The 22,484-nt window shown below is 52.2% G+C and overlaps 1 protein-coding gene across 2 annotated transcripts in view; it reads left to right on the plus strand.

Moving 5' to 3' along the window:
- Positions 1 to 22,484, plus strand: part of ITGA11 (integrin subunit alpha 11) — a 42,998-nt gene that overhangs the window by 18,212 nt on the left and 2,302 nt on the right. Inside the window, exons 4-25 of one of the 2 annotated variants that reach the window (XM_061371119.1) lie at positions 1,056 to 1,147; positions 1,381 to 1,495; positions 2,980 to 3,107; positions 3,732 to 3,880; positions 4,680 to 4,824; positions 5,204 to 5,369; positions 5,925 to 5,995; positions 6,783 to 6,927; positions 8,611 to 8,759; positions 8,977 to 9,117; positions 10,020 to 10,223; positions 10,680 to 10,810; positions 11,454 to 11,620; positions 13,863 to 14,005; positions 14,831 to 14,941; positions 15,150 to 15,235; positions 16,586 to 16,793; positions 18,308 to 18,406; positions 19,584 to 19,660; positions 20,360 to 20,449; positions 21,530 to 21,620; positions 21,726 to 21,839. In XM_061371119.1, coding sequence (XP_061227103.1) covers positions 1,056 to 1,147; positions 1,381 to 1,495; positions 2,980 to 3,107; positions 3,732 to 3,880; positions 4,680 to 4,824; positions 5,204 to 5,369; positions 5,925 to 5,995; positions 6,783 to 6,927; positions 8,611 to 8,759; positions 8,977 to 9,117; positions 10,020 to 10,223; positions 10,680 to 10,810; positions 11,454 to 11,620; positions 13,863 to 14,005; positions 14,831 to 14,941; positions 15,150 to 15,235; positions 16,586 to 16,793; positions 18,308 to 18,406; positions 19,584 to 19,660; positions 20,360 to 20,449; positions 21,530 to 21,620; positions 21,726 to 21,839 — 2,822 coding nt within the window. The remainder of the gene's footprint in view (positions 1 to 1,055; positions 1,148 to 1,380; positions 1,496 to 2,979; positions 3,108 to 3,731; positions 3,881 to 4,679; positions 4,825 to 5,203; positions 5,370 to 5,924; positions 5,996 to 6,782; positions 6,928 to 8,610; positions 8,760 to 8,976; positions 9,118 to 10,019; positions 10,224 to 10,679; positions 10,811 to 11,453; positions 11,621 to 13,862; positions 14,006 to 14,830; positions 14,942 to 15,149; positions 15,236 to 16,585; positions 16,794 to 18,307; positions 18,407 to 19,583; positions 19,661 to 20,359; positions 20,450 to 21,529; positions 21,621 to 21,725; positions 21,840 to 22,484) is intronic. The other variant, XM_061371120.1, reaches the window with a different exon arrangement.

Below are 22,484 nucleotides of genomic sequence, written 5' to 3' on the forward strand. Positions count from 1 at the left end.
GGTTGCTTCTCAGGCAAAATAGCAAAGAGGAGCCCTGGGTCACAGGGAGCTGCATCACTCTGAGCCCATAAATAGAGGAATGGCAGTGTCTGTGTCACAGCTCAGTGATAGTGGCATTAACAGGGCTGCCCTGGGGGCTGTTCCCACTTTCTGGCTTGTGAAACACGGGAAACGAAAGCAATGCACAACGATAAACCAGCCTACTGGTCAGGCAATAAACCTTGAGATGCTGGAGCTGCTCAGAGAGGGGTTTATTCCTAGACTGACAGTAGAAGAGGTGCCATCTCTGACTCACAGCTTCATTGCCTAGAAGACTTTTCTCTTTCTTGGTTGTGGTATCTGAGAGGGAAAAGCCAATTCTCATCTTGATGCTTCCAAAATAAATCAAAAGCACAAAGTCTGCAGTGTAAGCAGGCAGAGACCACTGCTGCAGCATTCACCTGGATCCCCCTTGCTCCAGAGATGAGGGGGAGCACCACGGGGATGTGGGATGGGTGCTCAGCATCCCTTCTCAGCATCCCTTCTCAGCATCCCTTCTCAGCATCCCTGCTCAGCATCCCTGCTCGGCATCCCTGCTCAGCATCCCTTCTCAGCATCCCTGCTCGGCATCCCTTCTCAGCATCCCTTCTCAGCATCCCTTCTCAGCATCCCTTCTCAGCATCCCTTCTCGGCACCCCTGCTCGGCACCCCTGCTCAGCATCCCTGCTCAGCATCCCTGCTCAGCATCCCTTCTCAGCATCCCTTCTCAGCATCCCTTCTCGGCACCCCTGCTCGGCACCCCTGCTCAGCATCCCTGCTCAGCATCCCTGCTCAGCATCCCTTCTCAGCATCCCTTCTCGGCACCCCTGCTCGGCATCCCTGCTCAGCATCCCTGCTCAGCATCCCTGCTCAACCTCCCTGCTCAGCATCCCTTCTCAGCATTTTGTTTTGGTTTTGGTTTTGGTGTGGTGTGGTGTGGTGTGGTTGCTCAGCATCCCTGCTCAGCATCCCTTCTCAGCATCCCTTCTCAGCATCCCTGCTCAGCAGTGGTCCCTAACCTCATCCTCTCTCCGAAGGACGGGTAACGCTCTCCAATGTCTCCGAGCGGAAGGACAACATGCGCCTTGGCCTCAGCCTGGCCACCAACCCCAAGGACAACAGCTTTCTGGTGAGGAAAGGGGGCTTTTACAACGGTCCATAAAACCAGGTGCATGTACAAGGGCATGTAAATGCATGCAAATGCACCTCTCGGTGTGTTTATACACATGCTGCATGCACTGCAGGGCTCAGAAGCCTCACCTTCCATGGGGAAAATGATGCCAAAGGAGAAGACAGCAGCGAAGCAGCGATTCAAAGGTGGCTGTTTTTAAGCCATCCCTGATGCTTTGTTTCCCTCCACAGGCCTGCAGCCCTCTCTGGTCCCACGAGTGCGGGAGCTCCTACTACACCACAGGGATGTGCTCCCGGGTCAACTCCAACTTCAGGTTCTCCAAGACAGTGGCTCCTGCTCTGCAGAGTACGGGAATCAGTGGTACCCTGCAGCTCTAACCCTGCCTTTGAAGCCCCAGGGGATCCCTGTTCTCTAATCCCTTCAGCCCCATTGAGAAAACAAAGAGATGCCAGTGCTTGAGAGAGCAGAGGAAGTGATTGCAGGGAAGTGTTTCAAAGGGGGTTACTGGACACAGACATCTGGTAACCATTTTCCTTTTGACTGACACCGGGGGAAGACAAACCCCACCTTCTTCTTCCAAAGCTGGGAATAAAAGGATCCAGAATATTTTATCAGCACAGCTAGGAAGGCAAAATAGGGAAAGAATTCGGACCTTGGCCACACAAAACAAAGTGCTCATTGACTGGAAGCTGAATAGCTTGGCCCAAATCTGTGATTTGGGATACGTGATTTCATTCTGAGGTACTAAATAAGCTTCCTGGCTTTCCTGTAACAGGTAATAAATTGCAGAAGCCTGTCCCGCAGCATCAGGGCTCCTGGAAGCTCCTTGTTCAGTTGGGCACAGGGCGCGATGTCCCAGATCCATCACCCTTTTGGTGTTGATTAATCCTCATGGCATAAAGCAGGGCATGGGAAAAAGGGACTTTTGGGTGGCAGAGGCAGTAAAGGCAAAGCCCATCATGAAATTCTCGGTGTCTCTGCCCTCTTTATGGCCAGGAAATGCTTTTAGCCCTTGCTGTAAAGGGCAAGTGGTGTTTTAGAGGGAAGCTTGTGGGTGAGCACGGTGTCATCATTCAATAAGTGGGATGCAGAGGCTCCTGGGGTGAGCAGGGGATCAAGGTGGTAGCACACAGCTGAGGACCACAAGGATGGAGTGATCCCCATGTGACTCCGGTCCATGGATGCCCTAACCCATAAATGCCTGCAGTAGATGGGAAGGGCCGATAAATCTGTCCCAGGAAAACCCAGCATCTCCTGGTTTCCTGCAACTTTCCTCAATAATACTGTAAAGTGTAAAGAAGACAGATGATGCTGAGCAATTTTCCCCACTGAAAACCAGCCGAGTGCTTAAACCCAGAGCTGAGCCCTGGGGTCCTCGCTGGGGTTTTTGGCCGCCTTTCGCAGAGGATTGAATGGGAAGGGGAGGAAATGCCCGACTGGTGTTCTATGGCGAGTTCAGGCAGGGCTGAGGAGTGACTCAGGGGGAAAGCATTGCTCTGCGGGAGGAAAGGAGGCCGGATCCTGCCTGCAGGGGCCACCCTTTGAAGTATGCAGTGATATTAGACCGGATGAAAGCTTAAATCTGAATCAGAAAAGATGCAGCTGAGTGCTATTCTTAGCAAGTTCTCCAGTCCTTTCTCGGCAGGGAGGGTGCTTGTGGCTTCTCTCTACCTTGCCGAAGCCCAAAGGTCCTTATAATGACTGAAATAAGACTTTTCCCCCAAACCAATCATAAGAGCAAGCACCTGACTGCGAGGAATGAAGCCCTAAACCTCCCCTTTGCGAGCGCTGCCAAAAGCTCTCAATAACCCACCATGTGTTTTTCGCAGGATGCCAAACGTACATGGACATAATCATAGTCCTGGATGGCTCAAACAGCATCTATCCTTGGGTTGAGGTGCAGCACTTCCTCATAAACATCCTGAAGAAGTTCTATATTGGCCCTGGCCAGATACAAGTAAGACCCTGCCCAACTCGTGTGTGCCCCCCGTGTCACTCAGAGTCCCTTGGCCACGCTCATGGGGCCCTTTTCAATGTCTGGTTTCTGCCAGTATGATGCTATTGGTGCTGTTGGTTCTCAAAAGGACCTTTCAATGTGTGGGCTTTAAAGCTGAGCCCATGGAAATACTGCTCACATTAATGAGCTATGGAGAGAGCAGCCCCCCACATTCCAGCCAGGCACAGGATGATTCTACGGAATCCTAATAGAAGTATGTCCCTGTAGCAAGGCAGCTGGGAATTCATTTCCCTTCTCTTCCTATAAGTAATCATGGGCTGGTGTGGGCAGGGATCTGTGCATCCATCAACACAAATAACACCATGTTTAGAGATGCTGGGGGCTGCAATGGGGCACAGCACATGTGCGTCACCCCAAACCTTTACAGCAGGGGAGGAAGGGGCTGGCAGAGACTGGAAATACATCTGAGCATTATCTATGATCCCATGGAGGGAAAACTGGAGCACATGGGGACAGAGGGACCGATTGTGAGAGGGGCTGTTATTCCATGCGGTTGACCAAGTGTGCAGCCCCCGGCTATGCAGCAGGGTGTTGCATCCTTTGTGATATTCCTTTAATCCCCAGGTTGGAGTTGTTCAGTACGGGGAAGACGTCGTCCATGAGTTTCATTTAAATGACTACAGGTCTGTAAAAGATGTGGTTGCAGCTGCCAGTCACATAGAGCAAAGAGGAGGTACAGAGACCAGGACTGCCTATGGGATAGAGTTTGCTCGGTAAAAACCGCTCACCTTCCTGTTCATTCTGAGAGCAAGTTTTAAATCACCATTTATTCTTCTTTCCTCTCCCTCATTTGCTGTTTCTTGCTGCTTAGAAAGCACCAGGCTAAAAATGCTTCTGCAAGAAGGCTCTGTCCTCAAGTAGTGCTTTACCAATGATGCCTGGCAAAGCTGCTCCATCCTCAGCTGCAGCTGGGCCAGAAGGAATCACAGCAATCCCAGACTGCTTTGTGTTGGAAGGGACCTTAAAGCCCATCCAGCTCCAACCCCTGCCACAGGCAGGGACCCCTTCCACTGGAGCAGCTTGCTCCAAGCCCCTGTGTCCAACCTGGCCTTGAGCACTGCCAGGGATGGGGCAGCCACAGCTTCTCTGGGCACCCTGTGCCAGCGCCTCAGCACCCTCACAGGGAACAGCTTCTGCCTAAGAGCTCAGCTCAGTCTCCCCTCGGGCAGGTTCAAGCCATTCCCCTTGGAAGTTGCAGAGCAGACTGAAGATGCTTCCTCCCTCTGAAAGCACCCAGAGCTGAGCTCTCAGCCCCCGACCAGCCCCAGTGTTCCTGATGCAGATTTAGGGCATTTTCCTTATTAAAGGCTCCTCTCCTTCCTATCCTTATCTCCAGGTGGATAAAAACCCTGCTTTAAAGCCCCGCAGTTCCCTGAGGGTCCCAATTGCACCTCCCTGAGGGCTACCAGCCCAAGCACCCCTCGAGGTGCTCTGATGCGGGCGATGGGGCGCACATCTGGGCAGCTGTGGCCTGGCGCGGCTGAGCAGCCCAGGGCATCTCTTCACTTGCAGCTCGGAAGCGTTTCAGAAAGGTGGCCGGAAAGGGGCAAAGAGAGTAATGATTGTAATCACAGATGGAGAGTCGCACGACAGCCCAGACCTGGAGAAGGTGATCGAGGACAGCGAGAAGGACAATGTCACCAGATACGCCGTGGCCGTAAGTGATAGTAAAAGCCATACTGATGCACCCCAATGCAATGGGGCTGGCAACGCAGCCCATCTCCACCTCTCCCAGCACCTCAACAAGGGTCCTTGCTGCTGGTCCTGCTTTTAGTGGGATGCTTGGCTCTGGATTTGGGTTCTGGAGCAGGCGCCATGGGCAGGGACAGGCAGGACCCTGCATTACATCAGGCACCTGAATTGAATGAGATGTGCTCATCCTGGGCTGCCTGGAGGAATTACAGCAGCTCCTCTGATTGCTCCCACAATGAGGTGCCTGGCAGGTTCATTCCACATGGACACCCCTCAGGTGCTTTGGGATGGCTTTATCCATCACACAAACACCCCTGAGTCTTGTGTTTCTCTTTCAAACCTAGGTACTGGGTTATTATAACCGAAGAGGAATCAATCCCGAAGCCTTTTTGAATGAGATAAAGTTCATAGCGAGCGACCCAGATGACAAGCATTTCTTTAATGTCACAGACGAAGCAGCTCTTAAGGACATTGTGGATGCTCTGGGGGAAAGGATATTTAGCTTGGAAGGTGAGTGATGCCTGACATGTCCTGGTTTCAGGTGGGCTGTCAGTCAGAATCTGCATGGCTCACACCAGGGGTTTCCCTAATACCTGCTTGATACAGAACCTGAAATCATGCTTTGAATAACTTCATATAGAAAGAAGCATCTTTAGTTTGAGTGCATCCCTCAAGCACCAGGAGCACCAATCCCCTCTATCCAAAGAACACCCCTCATCCTGGCCACTGCTCTTTGCAGAGCTCTGGTGGCTTCACCCAGTTGCAATTCGGAAGCAGAATGCTCTAAATGCACATTTCTGTGGGATCTGGCTGAGAACAGCACCAGGGCAAAGCCCCCAGTACCTGTTAGCAGCAGGGTTTTGTGGAATTGTGGTGGTTTAGGGAGGCACAGGCTCATCTGTGGCAGCTGAGGTCCTTTGCGCTCCAGGTGCAGTAGAGGTGGATGCTCAGCCCCTCCAGGAAAGCAAAGCTTTAATTAAATACAAATATATAAATTAAATATATTAATTAAATACATAAATTAAATACAAATTCCTGCTTTTTTTCTTTTTTTTTTTTTTTAAGGAACCAACAAGAATGAAATCTCCTTTGGACTGGAAATGTCCCAGACTGGGTTTTCATCCCATGTTGTGGAAGTAAGAGAGTAAATGTGGTGGGGTTTTTTAATCCATCCCATGCAAGAGGGCACCCCTGTTCCTTTTATCATCCCTGTAATGCCACTAGCTGATCCCATGAGGAAGGAAGACCAGTGCCTTCCTTGGGACCAGCCTCCAGCAGCTCCGCCTGATGCACACGTTGGGATGTGCCATAGAGGAAAACACTTGTTGATGGTGGGATGCATTAGGTCGGTCCCTTTCACCCATGGGCTCTGCAGGCTGGCAGGTCCAAGGGAAAAGCACGCAGGGATTTGTGCTTGGGGTTTTCCAGGGGTGGAAAAGCACGCTGGAAATATAGGAATGGGGAGGAAATGTCACTGCAGCATGGTTAAAAATCTCCATCTTTGCAGGTGTGCTTTAGAAAATGGGTTGCTTTCTATAGATACCATTATTATTATATATAGTTATATATATAGTGTTATATATTAGTATTATTATATATGTCTTCTCAGAGAAGCTGTGGCTGCCCCATCCCTGGCAGTGCTCAAGGCCAGGTTGGACACAGGGGCTTGGAGCAAGCTGCTCCAGTGGAAGGGGTCCCTGCCCGTGGCAGGGGTTGGAGCTGGAGGAGCTTTAAGGTCCCTTCCAACACAAAGCATTCCATGATTCCACATAGTCTAGAAGTTGAGCTTTTAGGGACCCCGATGCGTGTTCACAAACAAAAGCATCCCACTGGGTCCTCTCATCCATCTCGGCATGATGGACTTTGCCCATATGGGAGGCGTGGGGGAGAATTGCCCTTCAGACTCCTCCTGCTCTCCCACAGGACGGGATCTTGCTGGGAGCAGTGGGTGCCTATGACTGGAACGGGGCCGTCCTGAAGGAAACCAGCAGTGGGAAGGTCATTCCCTTGCGGGAATCTTATCTCCAGGAGTTCCCGGAGGAGCTGAAAAATCATGGAGCGTATTTAGGTAAGAAAGCTGAAGGAGGCTCTGCTGCCAGGGCTCAGCTCATGACTTCATGCTCAGTAGTAGGAAACACAACTATTTCCCAAGTGACTAATAGCAGCCAGTGCTCCCAGTGGTGGAGACTGTGCCTGGCTCTTTGCGAGCTCCCATTGGACCCGTGTTGCTCAGGGATGCAGCGTACGTGAGCATCCTCACCTGGGAAGAGCCCAGTGTCGACCATGGTGAGCAGCACAGAAGTGCTTTCAATGCAGAAGTAGCTCAGACACCGTTCAGCCCAGGTCATCTGCAGCACTTACTGGAATGGTTTAAAAAGCAGCGATGAAATTCCATGCCTAGGGAGGAAATACCTGCTGGGTTAATCCGTTCCATGTGCGGCTGCTGAGGCTCCGGAGCAGAAATAACAGCCTGCTTATAAAACCTCCGGAGATGTGCGTGCCAGGATGAGCTGCCCCAGGGTTGGGATGCTGTGGGGTTGACTGCCAGCGTGTCAGGGCTATTCCCTGTGCTGGGAATATGAACAGCTCCTGGACATGGGGGTCATCCCGTAGGGTGACAGCCTGGAGCGGGGATGGCTGTGGCTGTGCAAGGGAAATCCATGAGAGTGTGTGGGAGCTCAGCTGGACTCTCGTTCCCATTGTCTGGAGTAAGAAATCCAGAAATATTAAGGAAATGCTTGATTTCCTTACTATTTAATATATAAAAATGGAGAATCCCAGCTCTCCCAGTGCTGGGAAATGGGGATTTCAAGGCTGACGCTTGGTTTAGGAATATCCCTTGACAGACATCCCATATAGAGGCAATGCCCAGGGGAAGAGGTCCATAAACCCTGATAATCCCTAGAGATACTCACAATTCAACTGGATGTGATCCCAAGTGATCTGATCCAGCTTCATGATTGGCCATGCTTTCCTAATTAACTTCTAATACTTAATTTCCTAAATAATTTCTAATAATTTATTATTATTTCTTTCTAATAATTTCTAATAATTTTCACTGACTGTGAACATGGAGGATCCTGGAGCTGCATTTGAAAAACAGGATTTTGCAGCTCCAGTGTTATAGTCCTCCATAATTCCACCTGCAACCAGGGCAAGTGCTGCAGCCCAGCATGCAACGTGTGTTGGTGATGCCAGGGATTGCTCAGAGTCATTCACTTGCATGGGGTTATTTCCATAAGGACTCAGAAGGAATAGTCCTGATGGATTCATGGCTCTTATCAGACTGCGAGTGTTAACATCAAGCATCAGCAAAGTCTTTCATGCCTGGTTTGGGATGTGGTGTTGGAGGGGTCTCGAAGGAGCAGGTACCACAGCCTCCTGGTGTGCTCAACCGTGCTGGTGTCTGTTTAACTTGATGTGATCCATGCAGTAAAGCCCTCATCCAGCCAGGAATTGGGCTCACCTTGGTGAAAGAAGGATTTTGCACGGCTGCATTAGGCAGTGCCAGAACTCTCAGCTCAGGGTGTAGGTAGGACCTACATTAAAGAAAGGCAGCTCAGAGCCAAGGTTGGGGCACCAGGATTGATGTGAATGGCTTTATCTGTGAGGAAATCTGGGCTTCTTGTTTCCTGACCTGGGAAGTGGCCAGAGCTGTGTCAGCAGCTGGGGGCCAATGGAAAGCAGATCCAAGCAGCGCTGGGAGCAGGCAGTGCTCATCCATGCTCAACCCATGCCTGCCCCCTTCCAGGTTACACCGTCTCCTCCGTCATCTCCACCAAGCACGAGCGGATCTACGTCGCAGGAGCTCCCAGGTTCAACCACACCGGGAAGGTCATCCTTTTCAGCATGCACAACAACAGGAACCTCACCATCCACCAGGCGCTAAAGGGAGAGCAGGTAATGCCTGCTCAGAATACTGCATGGCTTAACCCATGCTTCTCCATCAATCCTCACCCTTTGTTCACAAATGGTCTTGTTCAAATAGCTCAGCGCTGCAGCACATCCATGGGATGCCCTGGCTGCTGCTGCATCCACAGCTCCAAGCCCCATGGGGTTGAAATGCCCCCACTGGGGCAGTACCCCTGCGTGCCATCCCTTCCTCTGTCTCCTCCAGATCGGCTCCTACTACGGCAGCGAGATCAACTCCCTTGATGTCAACGGCGATGGCATCACCGATGTGTTGCTGGTGGGAGCCCCCATGTACTTCAGCGAGGGCAGGGAGAGGGGCAAGGTCTATGTCTACACCCTGCAGGAGGTACGCGGGAGCACCACGGAGCTGGGTGCTAGCACAGAAACTGCATCTCTCCCCTTGTGTCACCTCCCCGGGCTGGCTCCAGGCTGCGCTCACCGACCAGCTTCCATCAGGCACCCACAGGGCACGGCAGCGCTGCCCGAAGGCAGCTGAGCTTGGCACTGCCTCTGCTTTGGAGTAGGATCTGTCTGCTTTCCTTGTTTAGAAGCAATCCCAAGGGGGTTGCTCGCTGCCAAAGGGAATCCAGCCCGTGCTGGAGCAGAGCTGCATCGCCTCAAGGCTTTGCTGCTCCCGGCTGGATGAGCTTCCCGGTACCAAGGAGGTGATACACGGGGTGCAAGGGGGGGGCTTTGCAACACGGGGATGTCTCTATGGGGAAAGCCCCCGTTCATTTTGCCTCCCCAAAAGGGTTTCCTCCACGGGCACCCTCCTGCCCAGAGGCACGGGGCTGTGGAGAGCAGCCAGGTTGGTCCCTCCACCATCACTGCAGGGCACAGACAGGACATGCACCATCCCCATCCCCTTCCAGTGCTCTGGGGCAGGACCAGCTTTGCTGCAGCCCCCAGACCTGGCTCAAACTGAGCCAAATCACACCGGCAATGAGCATCCACGCTCTATGAGCAAGGCTGCAGATCCCGCCTGCGGCAGCAGGAGTCCCCATAAGCAAAGCACAGCTTTTCGTGCCGTTATTTACATAGGTTGTTACAGAAGGAAGGCAAAGCTGATGCAGGGCTCAGCATGCTCAGCAGAAAGTCCTGCAGCCCCAGGAGAGTCACCTTCCCTATAGAAGCTGCTCACACACAGCGCATCATTCGCTTGCCTTTGGGGGGTTTCTCCCTTTGCCAGGCTCACTGCTGATGGTTTGGGGTTGGGTTTTCACCTTTTCTCTTTGGCTGGCCCTGCAGAACCGCTTCATTCCCAGCGGAGCCCTCCTGGATCTGCAGAGCTACCAGAATTCCCGCTTCGGCTCCTGCATCGCCGCCGTGCCTGACCTCAACCAGGACTCCTACAACGACCTGGTTGTCGGGGCTCCTCTGGAGGACGAGCACCAAGGGGCGATATACATCTTCCTTGGCTTCCAAGAGACCATCCTGAAGAAGTACAAGCAGGTAGGGATGGTTCCTGCGTGTGCTTCGATTGTCCTCACCCTCCATCAGAGCAAATGCCATGTAAGGACTGATGGAGCACGATAAATTCACATTGTGAGGGATGCAAGCGAAAGCAAACCTAAGGTATGGAAAACATGTTGGAAATCAGGGGCAATGCTCAGCACTTGGTGCAATGAATTGCAAGAGATGAATCCCAGACGGGTTTGGGTTGGAAGGGACCTTAAAGCTCATCCAGTTCTAACCCCCTGCCACATGTATGGAATAGTAAATACGCAGAGTAAATTCAGCAGGAATCTCTGGATGGTGTCTCCAAAGTAAAACTGCTCTCATTGCCTGGAAAACTGTAGTGCAGTCACTTGGGAAGGGGCATCTTCAGAGGCCAGGAGGTGAACCCCTCCTTCACAGGCAGGGATGCTCCAATGGGAAACCAGGCTGGATTCTCCCTTTTCCTTTCAGCGGATAGCAGCTGCGGACCTCGCACCGGGGCTGATGTACTTCGGATGCAGCATCCATGGACAGCTGGACCTGAACGAGGACAGGCTCGTGGACTTGGCCGTGGGCTCCCTGGGGAATGCCGTGCTGCTGTGGTTAGCTGGACCATCTCACTTGGCACCCTGCTCTTCCAATGCTCACTGCAACATGCTGCAATCTTTAGAGGGAAAACTGATCTCCCAACAATCTCGCCCACCTTCCCACAATAACAAGCCCCTGTTCGCTGGGCAGTGGGATTGCGATGCCATTGGGCCCTAGAAGGATGTCAGAATTGGTTTTGCATTGAACTTCATCATTAGTTCCCCAGGAGTCTCAGTCCAGCTCATTGGTTTGTGGTGATCAGCCCAGGCTCCCCCTGCTCTTATTAAATAATGATTTAGTGTTTTCAAACATTGAATAATGGTTTGGAAAGAGCCTTGAAGTTATTAGGATGGAGAGCAGCTGTGGCCAGCAGAGATGGGCCACCCTGGGGTCTGCTACACGCATGGAAGGGGCCACAAATCCTGCTCTTGGTGCTGCTTCAGTAGGAGGCAAATAAGTGCAAGATATTCTTCAATGCTATATAGATGACCTGAGAGTAGAGCAGGACGCTGTGGTGGCCTTTGGTCTTCCTCAGCACCTGCCTGATGTCAGGAAAAGGGTGAATCTGGAGGCTTCTGGGCCACCTCTGGAGGATGCTTTAGATGTGTTGTGCCTCCCATGCCACAGCCCATCTCCTGACCCTTGCTTGCCCCGCAGGTCCCGCAGCGTGGTCCAGATCAACGCCAGCATCCGCTTCGAGCCCCCCAAAATCAACATCTTCACCAAGGACTGCAAGCGGAACGGGAAGGATGCCACCTGCATGTCGGCCTTCATCTGCTTCACTGCTGTCTTCCTCTCAGCTCACTTCCAGACGTCCAGTGTGGGTGAGTGCAACAGAAACCCCAATGTGCTGTTTGGGTCTCAGCCCTGAGGGAGCACTCAGCTTATGCCATGTGCATCCCATAGCTTGACATGTCTGCAGCAGTGCACGTTGCCATCTGCCACATCCCTTTTTACCCACAAATGTGCCTCTATCCTGGCTCATGTAGCAGGGACGATGGCTCTGCTATTAAGCATTGTTGGGAAACACCCCAAGGATGCAAGCTTAACCGTGTGTAACCTCTTCCCTCCCCTATTCCCTTGGCCTAAGCTCTCCTGCCGCTTGCCTTGCCATGGTACGTGTGACAGGGATGTCACCATCACCTTGCCAGCCAGCAGGACAGGAGGGGATGTGCCTGGACCACGTCCTGCAGAGCTCGTCCATCCTCCCTGCTGCAGCAGCAGGACACATCTGCCGACCATATGTGCCTGCTTCCCTACTATCCCAGGGAATCTCATTGAAGCTATTGGCCAGCTCTGCTGTTAAACCCTTGCATGTTGCTGTGACCCCAAGTCTACCCAGTGGGTGCCTGTGACTCAGCTGGAGCGGGGGAAAGCGATAGTGCCTGGCAGATAGCAAACACTGTCATAGGAAAATCAGATCCCTAGGGAAAGAATCCTGATTTGCCCTATGAAATCCAGAGTTTTCCCCCCAGCTGCTGCCTTTGCCGAGCTCGCAAGGATGAAAAGCTGAGTGGGGTTTCCTTTATCTGTTTAATTTCACACTTATTCCTACCCAGAAGAGCCACCCCATGGACAGTGTGTGCCGGAGGGCGATGGCTGCTCTTTGCTGATGCACGGTCTGCATCACACTGGGGTAGCGGGTGCGAATCCCACCCTGCTTGGCACTGGTTGGGAACCTTTGGTTTCTTTTCCAAAGCACTGCAGGTGGCAAGTACCTCCAGTAAAGCATCAAGGAAAGTGCCTCAGGGTGCAATACCTCCAGCAGAAAGCTCCAGGGTACAATCCCTCCAGCATGTGAATGTATGAAGCAAATAATTAGATACCCTGCATAGATTTTGCACAGTGCCTTGTAATAATGTGTTTTTTAAAGCTCCTCATTTGACTTGGAGAGAAACAGGTATTTCTCTTGGGCTATTTTCTTTGCCTAAAAGAAATGCATGTTAGAAACAGCCAACACTAACCCGACTTCCCTCATTTTCCCATAGTGTGCTCCCTGCCACACTGCTCCCAGCAACAGGGGTTTGAGTGCACAAAAACCCATTTCTCTGACCTGGAGTTGCTATGTAGTGATGGCACTGCGTGGTGCTGATGGCACTGTGTGGTGCTCATGGCACTGCATGGTGCTGATGGCAGTGTGTGGTACCGATGGCACTGTGTGGTGCTGATGGTACTGTGTGATGCTGATGGCACTGCGTGGTGCTGATGGCCCCGTGAGGCGCTGATGGCACTGTGTGGTACCGATGGCACTGTGTGGTGCTGATGGTACTGTGTGATGCTGATGGCACTGTGTGGTGCTGATGGCCCCGTGAGGCGCTGATGGCACTGTGTGGTACCGATGGTACTGTGTGGTGCTGATGGCACTGTGTGGTTCTGATGGCACTGTGTGGTGCTGATGGTACGGTGTGGCTCTAATGGCAGTGTGTGGTGCTGATGTCACTGTGTTGCTTTAATGGCAGTGTGTGGTTCTGATGGCACCGTGTGGTACTGATGGCACTGTGTGGTGCTGATGGCACCGTGTGGTGCCGATGGCACCGTGTGGTACCGATGGCACTGTGTGGTACCGATGGCACTGTGTGGTGCCGATGGCACTGTGTGGCGCTGATGGCACTGTGTGATACCGATGGCACTGTGTGATACCGATGGCACTGTGTGGTGCCGATGGCACTGTGTGTTGCTGATGGCACTGTGTGATGCTGATGGCACTGTGTGGTGCCGATGGCACTGTGTGGTGCTGATGGCACTGTGTGGTGCTGATGGCACCGTGTGGCGCTGATGGCACTGTGTGGTACCGATGGCACTGTGTGGTACCGATGGCACTGTGTGATGCTGATGGCACTGTGTGATGCTGATGGCACTGTGTGGTACCGACGGCACTGTGTGGTACCGATGGCACTGTGTGATGCTGATGGCACTGTGTGGTGCTGTTGGCACTGTGTGGCGCTGATGGCACCATGTGATGCTGATGGCACCGGGTGGCTCTGATGGCACCATGTGGCTCTGATGACACTGTGTGGCGTTGATGGCATGGTGTGGTGCTGATGGCCCTGCTCTCCTTCCTTGCAGCGCTGCAGTACAACACCACCATCGACGAGCGCAGGTACACGCCGCGGGCTCACCTGGACGAGAGCGGGGAGCGGCACACGCAGAAGGAGCTGGTGCTGCTCGCAGGGCAGGAGCACTGTGACAGGCTCCAGTTCCACGTCCTGGTGAGTGCAATGGAGGACAAGGACGGGGTCTCCTCCTCTGCAAGCGACCAAGCAAGGATGCTCTTCAGCTTGTGCGAAGCAGTGATGCACTGGGAGATGGTTAGAGGAGCCTTTGGCTTCATGGGGCTGGAAATGAGCATCATCTCCCAGCCTGCATTTCTTCACACTGCATTTCATGGAACTGTAGAATTAACAAGTTTGGAAAAGACCTACTATATCATCAAGTCCAACCATTTGATGTGGTCAGGGATGGAGCCGCTGGGTCCCCAGGCACTGACTTCATTGCGGACCCAGCTTGTGCTGTGCTCTTTGCCATAAGCAACTAGCCATGCCCTCAGGGAGGCCATGAACTCCTGACTCCCGAGGCAGGCTGGTTCTCCAGCCCCAGAATCAATGAAAACTCATTCCATTGGGAAACAAATGCCTGCTTGCAAGTCCTCAGTGTCCTCGCTCTTTGCAGCCCTCTAACCACCAGGGTCCCTTTCCCTGGGTGCTGGAGCCGGCAAAACCTCTGCATCACTCGCAAGGAGCAGCTGATGCACAACCCTGGCTAAAATCAGACATTCCCAGGGAATGATGAGAATATTCCTTGGCCAGGGAAGGCCGAGCTGCCAGACTGGCCCAGCCCCAAGCCCCAGCCTGAACTGCCGTGAACTCCTGGGGAATTCGAGTCTGGAGCTCGGGATGGAGCTTGTGATTTATCCCAAGAAGCATCTCACTTCAGAGCATCCAACTGCAGCCCGTGCAGCTGCAGCAATGCATGGGGAGGTCTCATAGAGCAGCAGGAGCCCTGTCCTTCTCAGAGATGCTTTCTGTCTGTTGCAGGACACAGCTGACTACGTGAAGCCGGTGACGTTCTCCATTGATTATGAGCTTGGGCACCTTGAAAATGGCCCCATGCTGGATGATGGCTGGCCCACCTCGCTCAGGGTCTTGGTAGGTAGCAGCACTGAGCTCCCAGGGTGCCTTTTATCAGGTCAGAAGTTTTATCTCTGATTCATCTTTAATATCTCAGATTTATCCCCCTTGTGATAGCAAGTGTTGGACATTCACTCCAGCCTGGGGTCACAACCCATGTCCCTTCTGCTTGGAGTACAAACTGGAGCACAAATCGTCACCGACCGGCCCTTGTTGTCCCATTCAGGTCCCTTTCTGGAACGGGTGCAATGAGGATGAGCACTGTGTCCCTGACCTGGTCCTGGATGCCAAAAGCGATGTGCCCAGTGCCATGTGAGTAGGTCACTCGTAGCATCCTCCCAAAGCGTTATCTATCACACACAACCCATGCTCCATAGATTTGGGCATCACAACTGGTCCTTCTTCCAACGCCACCACCACGAGGTATTCCTCTGCCTGCTCATTGCCTGGAAGGAATTGGTGGTTTTCCAAGGAGCCCACAAAACTACTGATACTTGATGCCATGGTGATGAGCCCCATGGAGACAAGTCAGTAAATAACAGGGGGATAAATGCAAGGCTGCCATTGCCCACTTGGCAATTACAGGCTTGACTCACACAGCAGCAATAATTATACACTATATCTCATTGCTTAAAGAGCTCTTAAAGGTTATCGAGGAGCACAGGAGCCTGAACAACCACCTCCTGTTGACAGCACTGGGCTCTGCACCATGCTCATGACCAGTGCTGCTACCTGGGGGTTACTTGTACCCCATAAATCAGCATTTGTTGCTCTGTGTCTCCTCTAAAGCCTTGGCTGAGCTTTATAGGAGGTCCTGAGGCTATGACCCAGGGCTCAACCAGGAGGGTGCCCAGCCCTTGTTGGGCTGCACTGCAGGAGTTGCAAGTAGGGATTATGCATGGATCTTAGTGGCTGGAATCCTACAGACAACCATGGGCAGATTCTGCAGCTTGCCAGGGTGCCAGGCCTTTAATTTGGTTCCTCCTGAAGCCCATGAAGTTTTCCCCACAGCATCAGTAGGAACTGGGTCATTCCCTTCAACAGCAGCCAGTATGGAGGTGGTTTCTGCCAAGAAAACCACTTTGGGGGTGATTTGTAGCAACAGAGCTGTTCCTTCAAACGGGCATCCTGGTTGCTGTGCTGTAAGAGGCAGAAAGTGGCTCTGACAATGGCACCATCCTATACTTTCCTTTCCTTCTTATTTTTTATAGATAAATAAATATATGTATATAATAAATACATGTATCATAAATACATATATGAACATATATACACATATATGTGTGTATATATAAATAGATATATATAAAAACCATATATATATATAAAACCAATACTCAAACACCCCTCCAGCCTGCAAAAGCAGCTGCTGCTGCCATTGCAAAGTCTGTGATGGCAAACTCAGTGGGAGAGAGACCTCAACCAGACTGAAACCTTTTGCTGATGGTACGGGGTCTCTTTTCCTTACACCCCAGCTGCATTCAGGGCTCCTGACTGGCTCGGGGATGAGCCAAAGCAATGGTCCATGGGAGGAGCTCATGGATGCCTCTTTTCCATGGTGGTGCTGTAGAATGGAGGGAGAGCAGGGGTTTCCTTGCAGCATCCTACCCAGCCGTGCCCATCAGCGCCCTGGGGCTGGGATTTGCCACCCTCTTCCCACAGGGAATACTGCAGGCGCGCTCTGCGGAGGGCACCACCGGACTGCTCATCCTTCACCCTCTCCTTCGACACCTCCGTCTTCATCATCGAGAGCAGCAGGAGGAGGGTGGCGGTGGAGGCGGCGCTGGAGAACCGAGGGGAGAACGCCTACAGCACGGTCCTCAACATCTCCTTCTCCAGGAACCTCCAGTTCGCCAGCTTGATCCCCAAGGTGAGGCTGCGGGGGCAGATCCAGGGCTTTCCAGAGGCGCTCCTCATCCCGGCCCCATGAGAGAGCTGCGTCCTAAACCAGAGCCCAGAACTGCCTCCATCCCTCATAAATCAGACCTGTTTATGGGCTTCGTTTCTGAGCACTTCGCAGCCCTTTCAGCTCTTTGGTTTGGACCTTTGAAAGCGCTTGGGTTTTCAGAGCCTGGGAGAAGGTCAAACCCGGATGGGATGATTCCCTCTTCATTTTTCTACTCCAATACACTAAAACTGCTTCCTGCACGTGGCCAAGTTCCTGTCAGGGGGGAAGTTCTGCAGCTGAGATAGAACTGCTGGAAGGATGGGATGATAACGGGAATACGGCCGCAGCTCAGGTGATGCCACTTCTCTATGGGTGCCCATCACGCCCCATTCTCACCCTAACCAAGATTCCCCCTCCCTTTTCCCAGCTAGGTTTGGGAAATATGCTGATGCTGCTGAGCCCTCCCTCATCCCCCAATGACTTCATTCCCGCCCGCACATCCCATCGCCTGCCTTTGTTTTTATTAGAGCCGTGCCAAGGGAAAATTGTGGGGCACGTTGCCACAAGATGCATTTTTGGATAGATGATTGCAAGTGACGGGAGGGGGGAACCTTCCTGTGATGCTCCCAAGCAGAAAGCTCCGTGCAGGAAATCATTGTAGCTGGCTATGGAAGCATCGCTGCTCACGGGGTCCTGGATGCCGCTCCTCATAAATAAGGGGGCTGCCAGCTGGAAGGGATGGGTGTTTGTGTCAGAGGCTGTACAGAGACCCAGTGAAAAGTACTTGTGGCTCCAGGCAGCCCATAAAGTCAGCAGATGAGGCAGAAAGTTCCGGCTGTCACTGGTCATTGCCAAGGCATTTCCCTGAGGCTGGTGCTGGGGTGTTTCAGCACCTGGGTTGACTTCTCTGGTGGCAGCAGCTTAAACTAAGACCCTTGGAGGGTCCGGTCATCTCTTGGTGGGGATGGAACTCTGCATCCAACCAGGTTACAGCCTCTTGTAGGGTTGTTATGGCTTGTTTTCCCATCCCACCCCAGGCTGTGCTTGGGCTTTGTGATGGGCAGGAGCTCCCCCAGGCTGGCTGGGAGGTGTTCAAGCAGCAGGAACATAGCTGTTGGGACCAGGAAAGTCAGTATTAGTGCTTGGCCATGCAGAGCAATGGCTCTTGTTATCCTTGATACTTCCCTGGGACTCCTCTCTCACAGAAAATACTCTTCTTCCCAATTACAGTGCCCAGAATAACCAGGTTCATTCATTCGCTGCTGTTGTTAAATGTCTAAAGAGGCTTTAAATAGGAAAGATGGAAGTTGCCTGCTAGAAATGCCCCTCTCCAGGAACGGCCCTCAAAATGCAGCTGATGGGAAGGATTCCATGGGGTTGGTTGCTTCTGTTGCTTTTGCCAAATATGAAAGCCTCTTTTGGGCCCCATGGGTGTGTGTTTGCTGCTTCTGTATGGTCATGGGCCGGTATCATTGACACTTCGTGTCCCATTTTAGGATGACACCGACATCAACATCGACTGCATGACCGAGGACAAGAACCCCAACAAGAAAATGTGCAATGTGAGCTACCCCTTCTTCCGAGCCAGGGCCAAGGTAAAGCTATTCCCTCCTACCCATGGCATGGCTGCAGGGCTGTACCCATCCATCTTTGGGCTGCGGGGGGGGGGGGCTTTGAATCAGATTTTTAAGGATAAATGGTTGGTTTCTGCCCTTTCTCTGTGCATTGTGGGTGTTGGAAAAGCACATTAAGGAAGCCAGGATGGGTAGGATGCTGCCTTGATGGTAGCAGAGCTCCAAAATCCAACCCAGCTCCTCCAAGTGGAATGATTTGACTCAGTCCTTTGGAGCAATGTAATGCTGGTTTCAAACCACTGATGGTGACTTCCCAGAGCTCCTTCCTCACAGGATGAGGCATTCCCTGCATGAGAGGTTTTCCCCTCTCTGAACACCCAGGGTCCTTCTGGACCCTTCTCCAAGCCACCTTGGGCTGGTAGCATCCTCCTTACGGTAATTCCTAACACTTAGAGCAAGGCCAGGTCCAGTGAGCATCACTTTTATATGCCATAAACCCCTTTGCAAGCATTACACGCAGCATTAAGGTGGGCAAGGAAAAGGGGGAAGATGCCAGTCAGTCACTGGGGCTTTGTGTGAAATCCCATCTGGTCCTGGCCCCCCTTGGGAAAAGCAGCCAATACAAGTGGAATATGAAGGGAAAATCTTTCTCCCCCCCATGTCTGTGTGAAGCCTTTCCTTGTCAGAAGCCTGATAACACGGATGAGTTCCAGGCACCTCAAGCTCCCAAAGCATCCCTCCTGGATGCCTGTGGCTGCCCAAAGAGCTCAGCAGCCTGACTCCCCATGACCTATGGGGGCTGAGAATGCATCTGCGTGGCATCAGGTAGTCCAGGCCCTGCCAAAACAAAGACAAGCTGGGAATGGAAATCTGGCCTAAAGAGCAGCGGGAGCTTTAATATGTGACTGCCACAGCGCTCACAGATGGGACATCCATCATGGGTTATTGTGCTTGGCCGTTCCCCATGCGGATGGGAGCGAGCGGCCTCACTGCAGTGTTTCTCATCCAAAGAGAGGGATGCTCACTCCTCCAGTCTCAGACACAGTGCAGTGCATGCAGCTGAGAGCAAAGCCTGCAAGCCCCCCTTCTGTCCTCCCAGTGGGATCAGGGGGATGCTCCCATCCAGAGTTCCCACACCGCTCCTAGCTGGTCCTTGGGTGTTTTTTCCCTTCCTTGATGCTTTCTCCAATCCCCACAGGTCTCTTTCCGCCTGGATTTTGAGTTCAGCAAGGCCGTTTTCCTTCCAAGCTTGGAGATCTACTTGGTGGCCAACAGGTTAATGGGTGCTTTCCCTCTTGCATGTGCTTGCAAGGTCATCACAGGATGTTGCATGCCAGCACTGGGTTTCCTTCTTCCATAGCCAGAGGTGATGCTGGAAGCTTTATTCAGGAAATAGCCATGATACATATATATATATATAAGTATGCATATATACATATATATGTGTGTGTATATATATAATATCATATATAATTATCAATCATCTGCAATATATTATACATTATACATTATACATTATATATTCTATAACTAAGCCATGATATGTATGGATGTGCTTATGTGTGTATATGTATGCATATATACATATATATGTGTGTATATATATAAAATATCAGATATTATTATCTATTATCTATTATGTATTCTATACTTTATATTACATATTATGTATCTATAGTTGCATGCTATATATTATTTCTTCCCAGAGAAGCTGTGGCTGCCCCATCCCTGGCAGTGCTCAAGGCCAGGTTGGACACAGGGGCTTGGAGCAAGCTGCTCCAGTGGAAGGGGTCCCTGCCCATGGCAGGGGTTGGAGTTGGATGAGCTTTAAGGTCCCTTCCAACCCAACCCATTCCATGCTTCAGCCACAAAGCAAAGTTCATCCCTTCCCACCTGCTTCCTACGATCCCCCCCAAATCCATCAGAGTGGAGCCGGCTCCTGCCTCACCCCCCTTTGCTCTGCTGCTGTTTCAGTGACAGTGAGGAGAAGGAGAGCACCAAGGAGGACAACTTTGCCCACCTGAATTTGCACCTGAAGTACGAAGCCGACCTGCTCTTCACCAGGTGCGTGTTTGGAATGGGAATGGAGCTCATGGGGTTGGGATACGGCTCACAGGGAAAACCAGTGTGGGCCCAGTGGGAGCTGTGCTCAACCAGAGCCCAGTGCAAGCAGAGCTTTAGTTTGGGGGGATTCGGTTAGAAAAGGGGCTGAAGGAGCCATAAAACCAGGGGCATCCTGATAAAACTCACCCTTTTAAATGCACAAGTGTTATTAAATAGGTGCGAGGGCAATTCATTTAAGGGGGAAAAAGTACTTATTGTAGGGAATAATGTTCATAACATGTGTTAGAAGCCAGTGTCTGGGCCAGGAGCCATCCTGCTTTAGGGCTATGTGGGGAAGGGTTTGGGCATCAACAGTAACTAAAGTAGAGCATCCTTGGTCCAAGGAGAGCAGGAGCTAAGGCACAGATTTATTAACCTGATTATAAGTAAGACCCACGGGCCCCAGAAGCACATTCCTGGCACTGCTTTGCTGTAAATCTGAGCAGATTTGGGAGGCCTTCTGTTAGTTATTTTTTACACTAGACCCAATGGGGCACTGAGAATAAAGCCACTTTAATAAAGATTTATGGGGGGGGTGTTTCAATTTAATAAATATCAGCATCACCCTCATGGGAGGATAAAATCAAATCAAATTTGGGGGGGAAACAGGGACAGTTTGGGGGGATTTGTGCACCCTGTCAGGACACTGGTGAGCAGCATCCCATCACACGTGCTCCAGATGGGCGCCCATCGGATGCTCCTGACTCCTTTCCCTCCTTTCCAGCTGCTAAACAGAGATGTGTTTTATCTCCTCTGATTTACACAACATTCAAACCTGCAACCAGGCCCTTAGGCATCTCTGTTCTATTAAAAAGGCAAGGAAACAATCTACCAAGAGAGGGGAAATGGTGCAGAACCTGCAGGAAAACGCATCTTTTCTGCACGCGGTGGAGCCAGAGCATGGTGTCCATCCAAAAAGGGGCCACAAGACCCCTTCCTTTGGCAGTCTCCCTGCAGAGGGGCTGGGTGCTGGGGGCAGCTGGGTGCAGGGCTGCTTTGCTCCGAGCTCACCTCACGACTCGTGGTCCTTTGTCACGACAGAGCATCGAGCCTGGACTACTACGAAATCAGGTCCAACAGCTCCCTGGAGAGATACGACAGCATCGGCCCCCCCTTTCATTGCACCTTCAAGGTAAGGTGGGGGGTTTTCAACCCCAAGCACTGGACGTGCCATGGTCCCCCTGTTCATCCCAATCCCATGGGATGCTGTCACCCCATCACATCCCTGTCCTCGCAGTTGCAGAACCTGGGCTTCTTCCCTGTGGAAGGGGTGACCATCAAGCTCACCATCCCCGTGGCCACCCGGGCAGGCAACCGCCTCCTGCTCCTGACTGAATTCCTGGTGGACCAGGTAGGAGGGGGCTTCACCCCATTTAAGCACATGTGGGTCCCTTCTGCTCCAGGTGGGGATGGGGGCACCCCATGGGTCCCCTCATCCTTCTGCAACCCCCCCTCCCAATGCTCACACCTGCACAGGCAGCCTTGGCTCCTGCCTGGACCTCTCCATTTGTATGCATTTGGCTGGAAACATGGAAAATGGTAGCAGCCAAAGGGTTCAATCCAAGTATTTCTCTGAGCTAGACCTGCATCCAATGCAATGAGTTATTGAGGGGCTTGAAAGCATCAGCTCTGCATGGGATGGACTTGAGCAACCTAACAGAGGGCTAGGAGCAGACCCCGGGGCATCCCAAGCCTCCTGCAGTTGTGTGGGATTCACGTGCTGGTGATGGAATAGAGAGTTTATGGATGGATTTGGCCTCAGTGGGGGTGTTTTGTACTGCAGCTCTGCCAGAGCCCCCATGTCAGCCCAGCACACAGGCTGGCATCCAGGATGGGGATCAGTCCCAGGCTGATTTGTGCTGGGGAGAGGCACAAAACATGGGAATCATCACTTGCAGTAGGATGCTGGATGGGCTCCTTTGGGGCTGGGACTGTGTAGTGCAGTGACCCCAGCACCAGCAAAGCCCAGGATGGGTGCATGGAGCAGGATGCAGGG

The sequence above is a fragment of the Neopsephotus bourkii genome, unplaced genomic scaffold, assembly GCF_033783945.1.
Source record: "Neopsephotus bourkii isolate Nb327-2 ecotype Australia unplaced genomic scaffold, CSIRO-AGI_Nbou_v1 NB_1572, whole genome shotgun sequence".
NCBI classification, from domain to species: Eukaryota; Metazoa; Chordata; class Aves; order Psittaciformes; family Psittacidae; genus Neopsephotus; species Neopsephotus bourkii.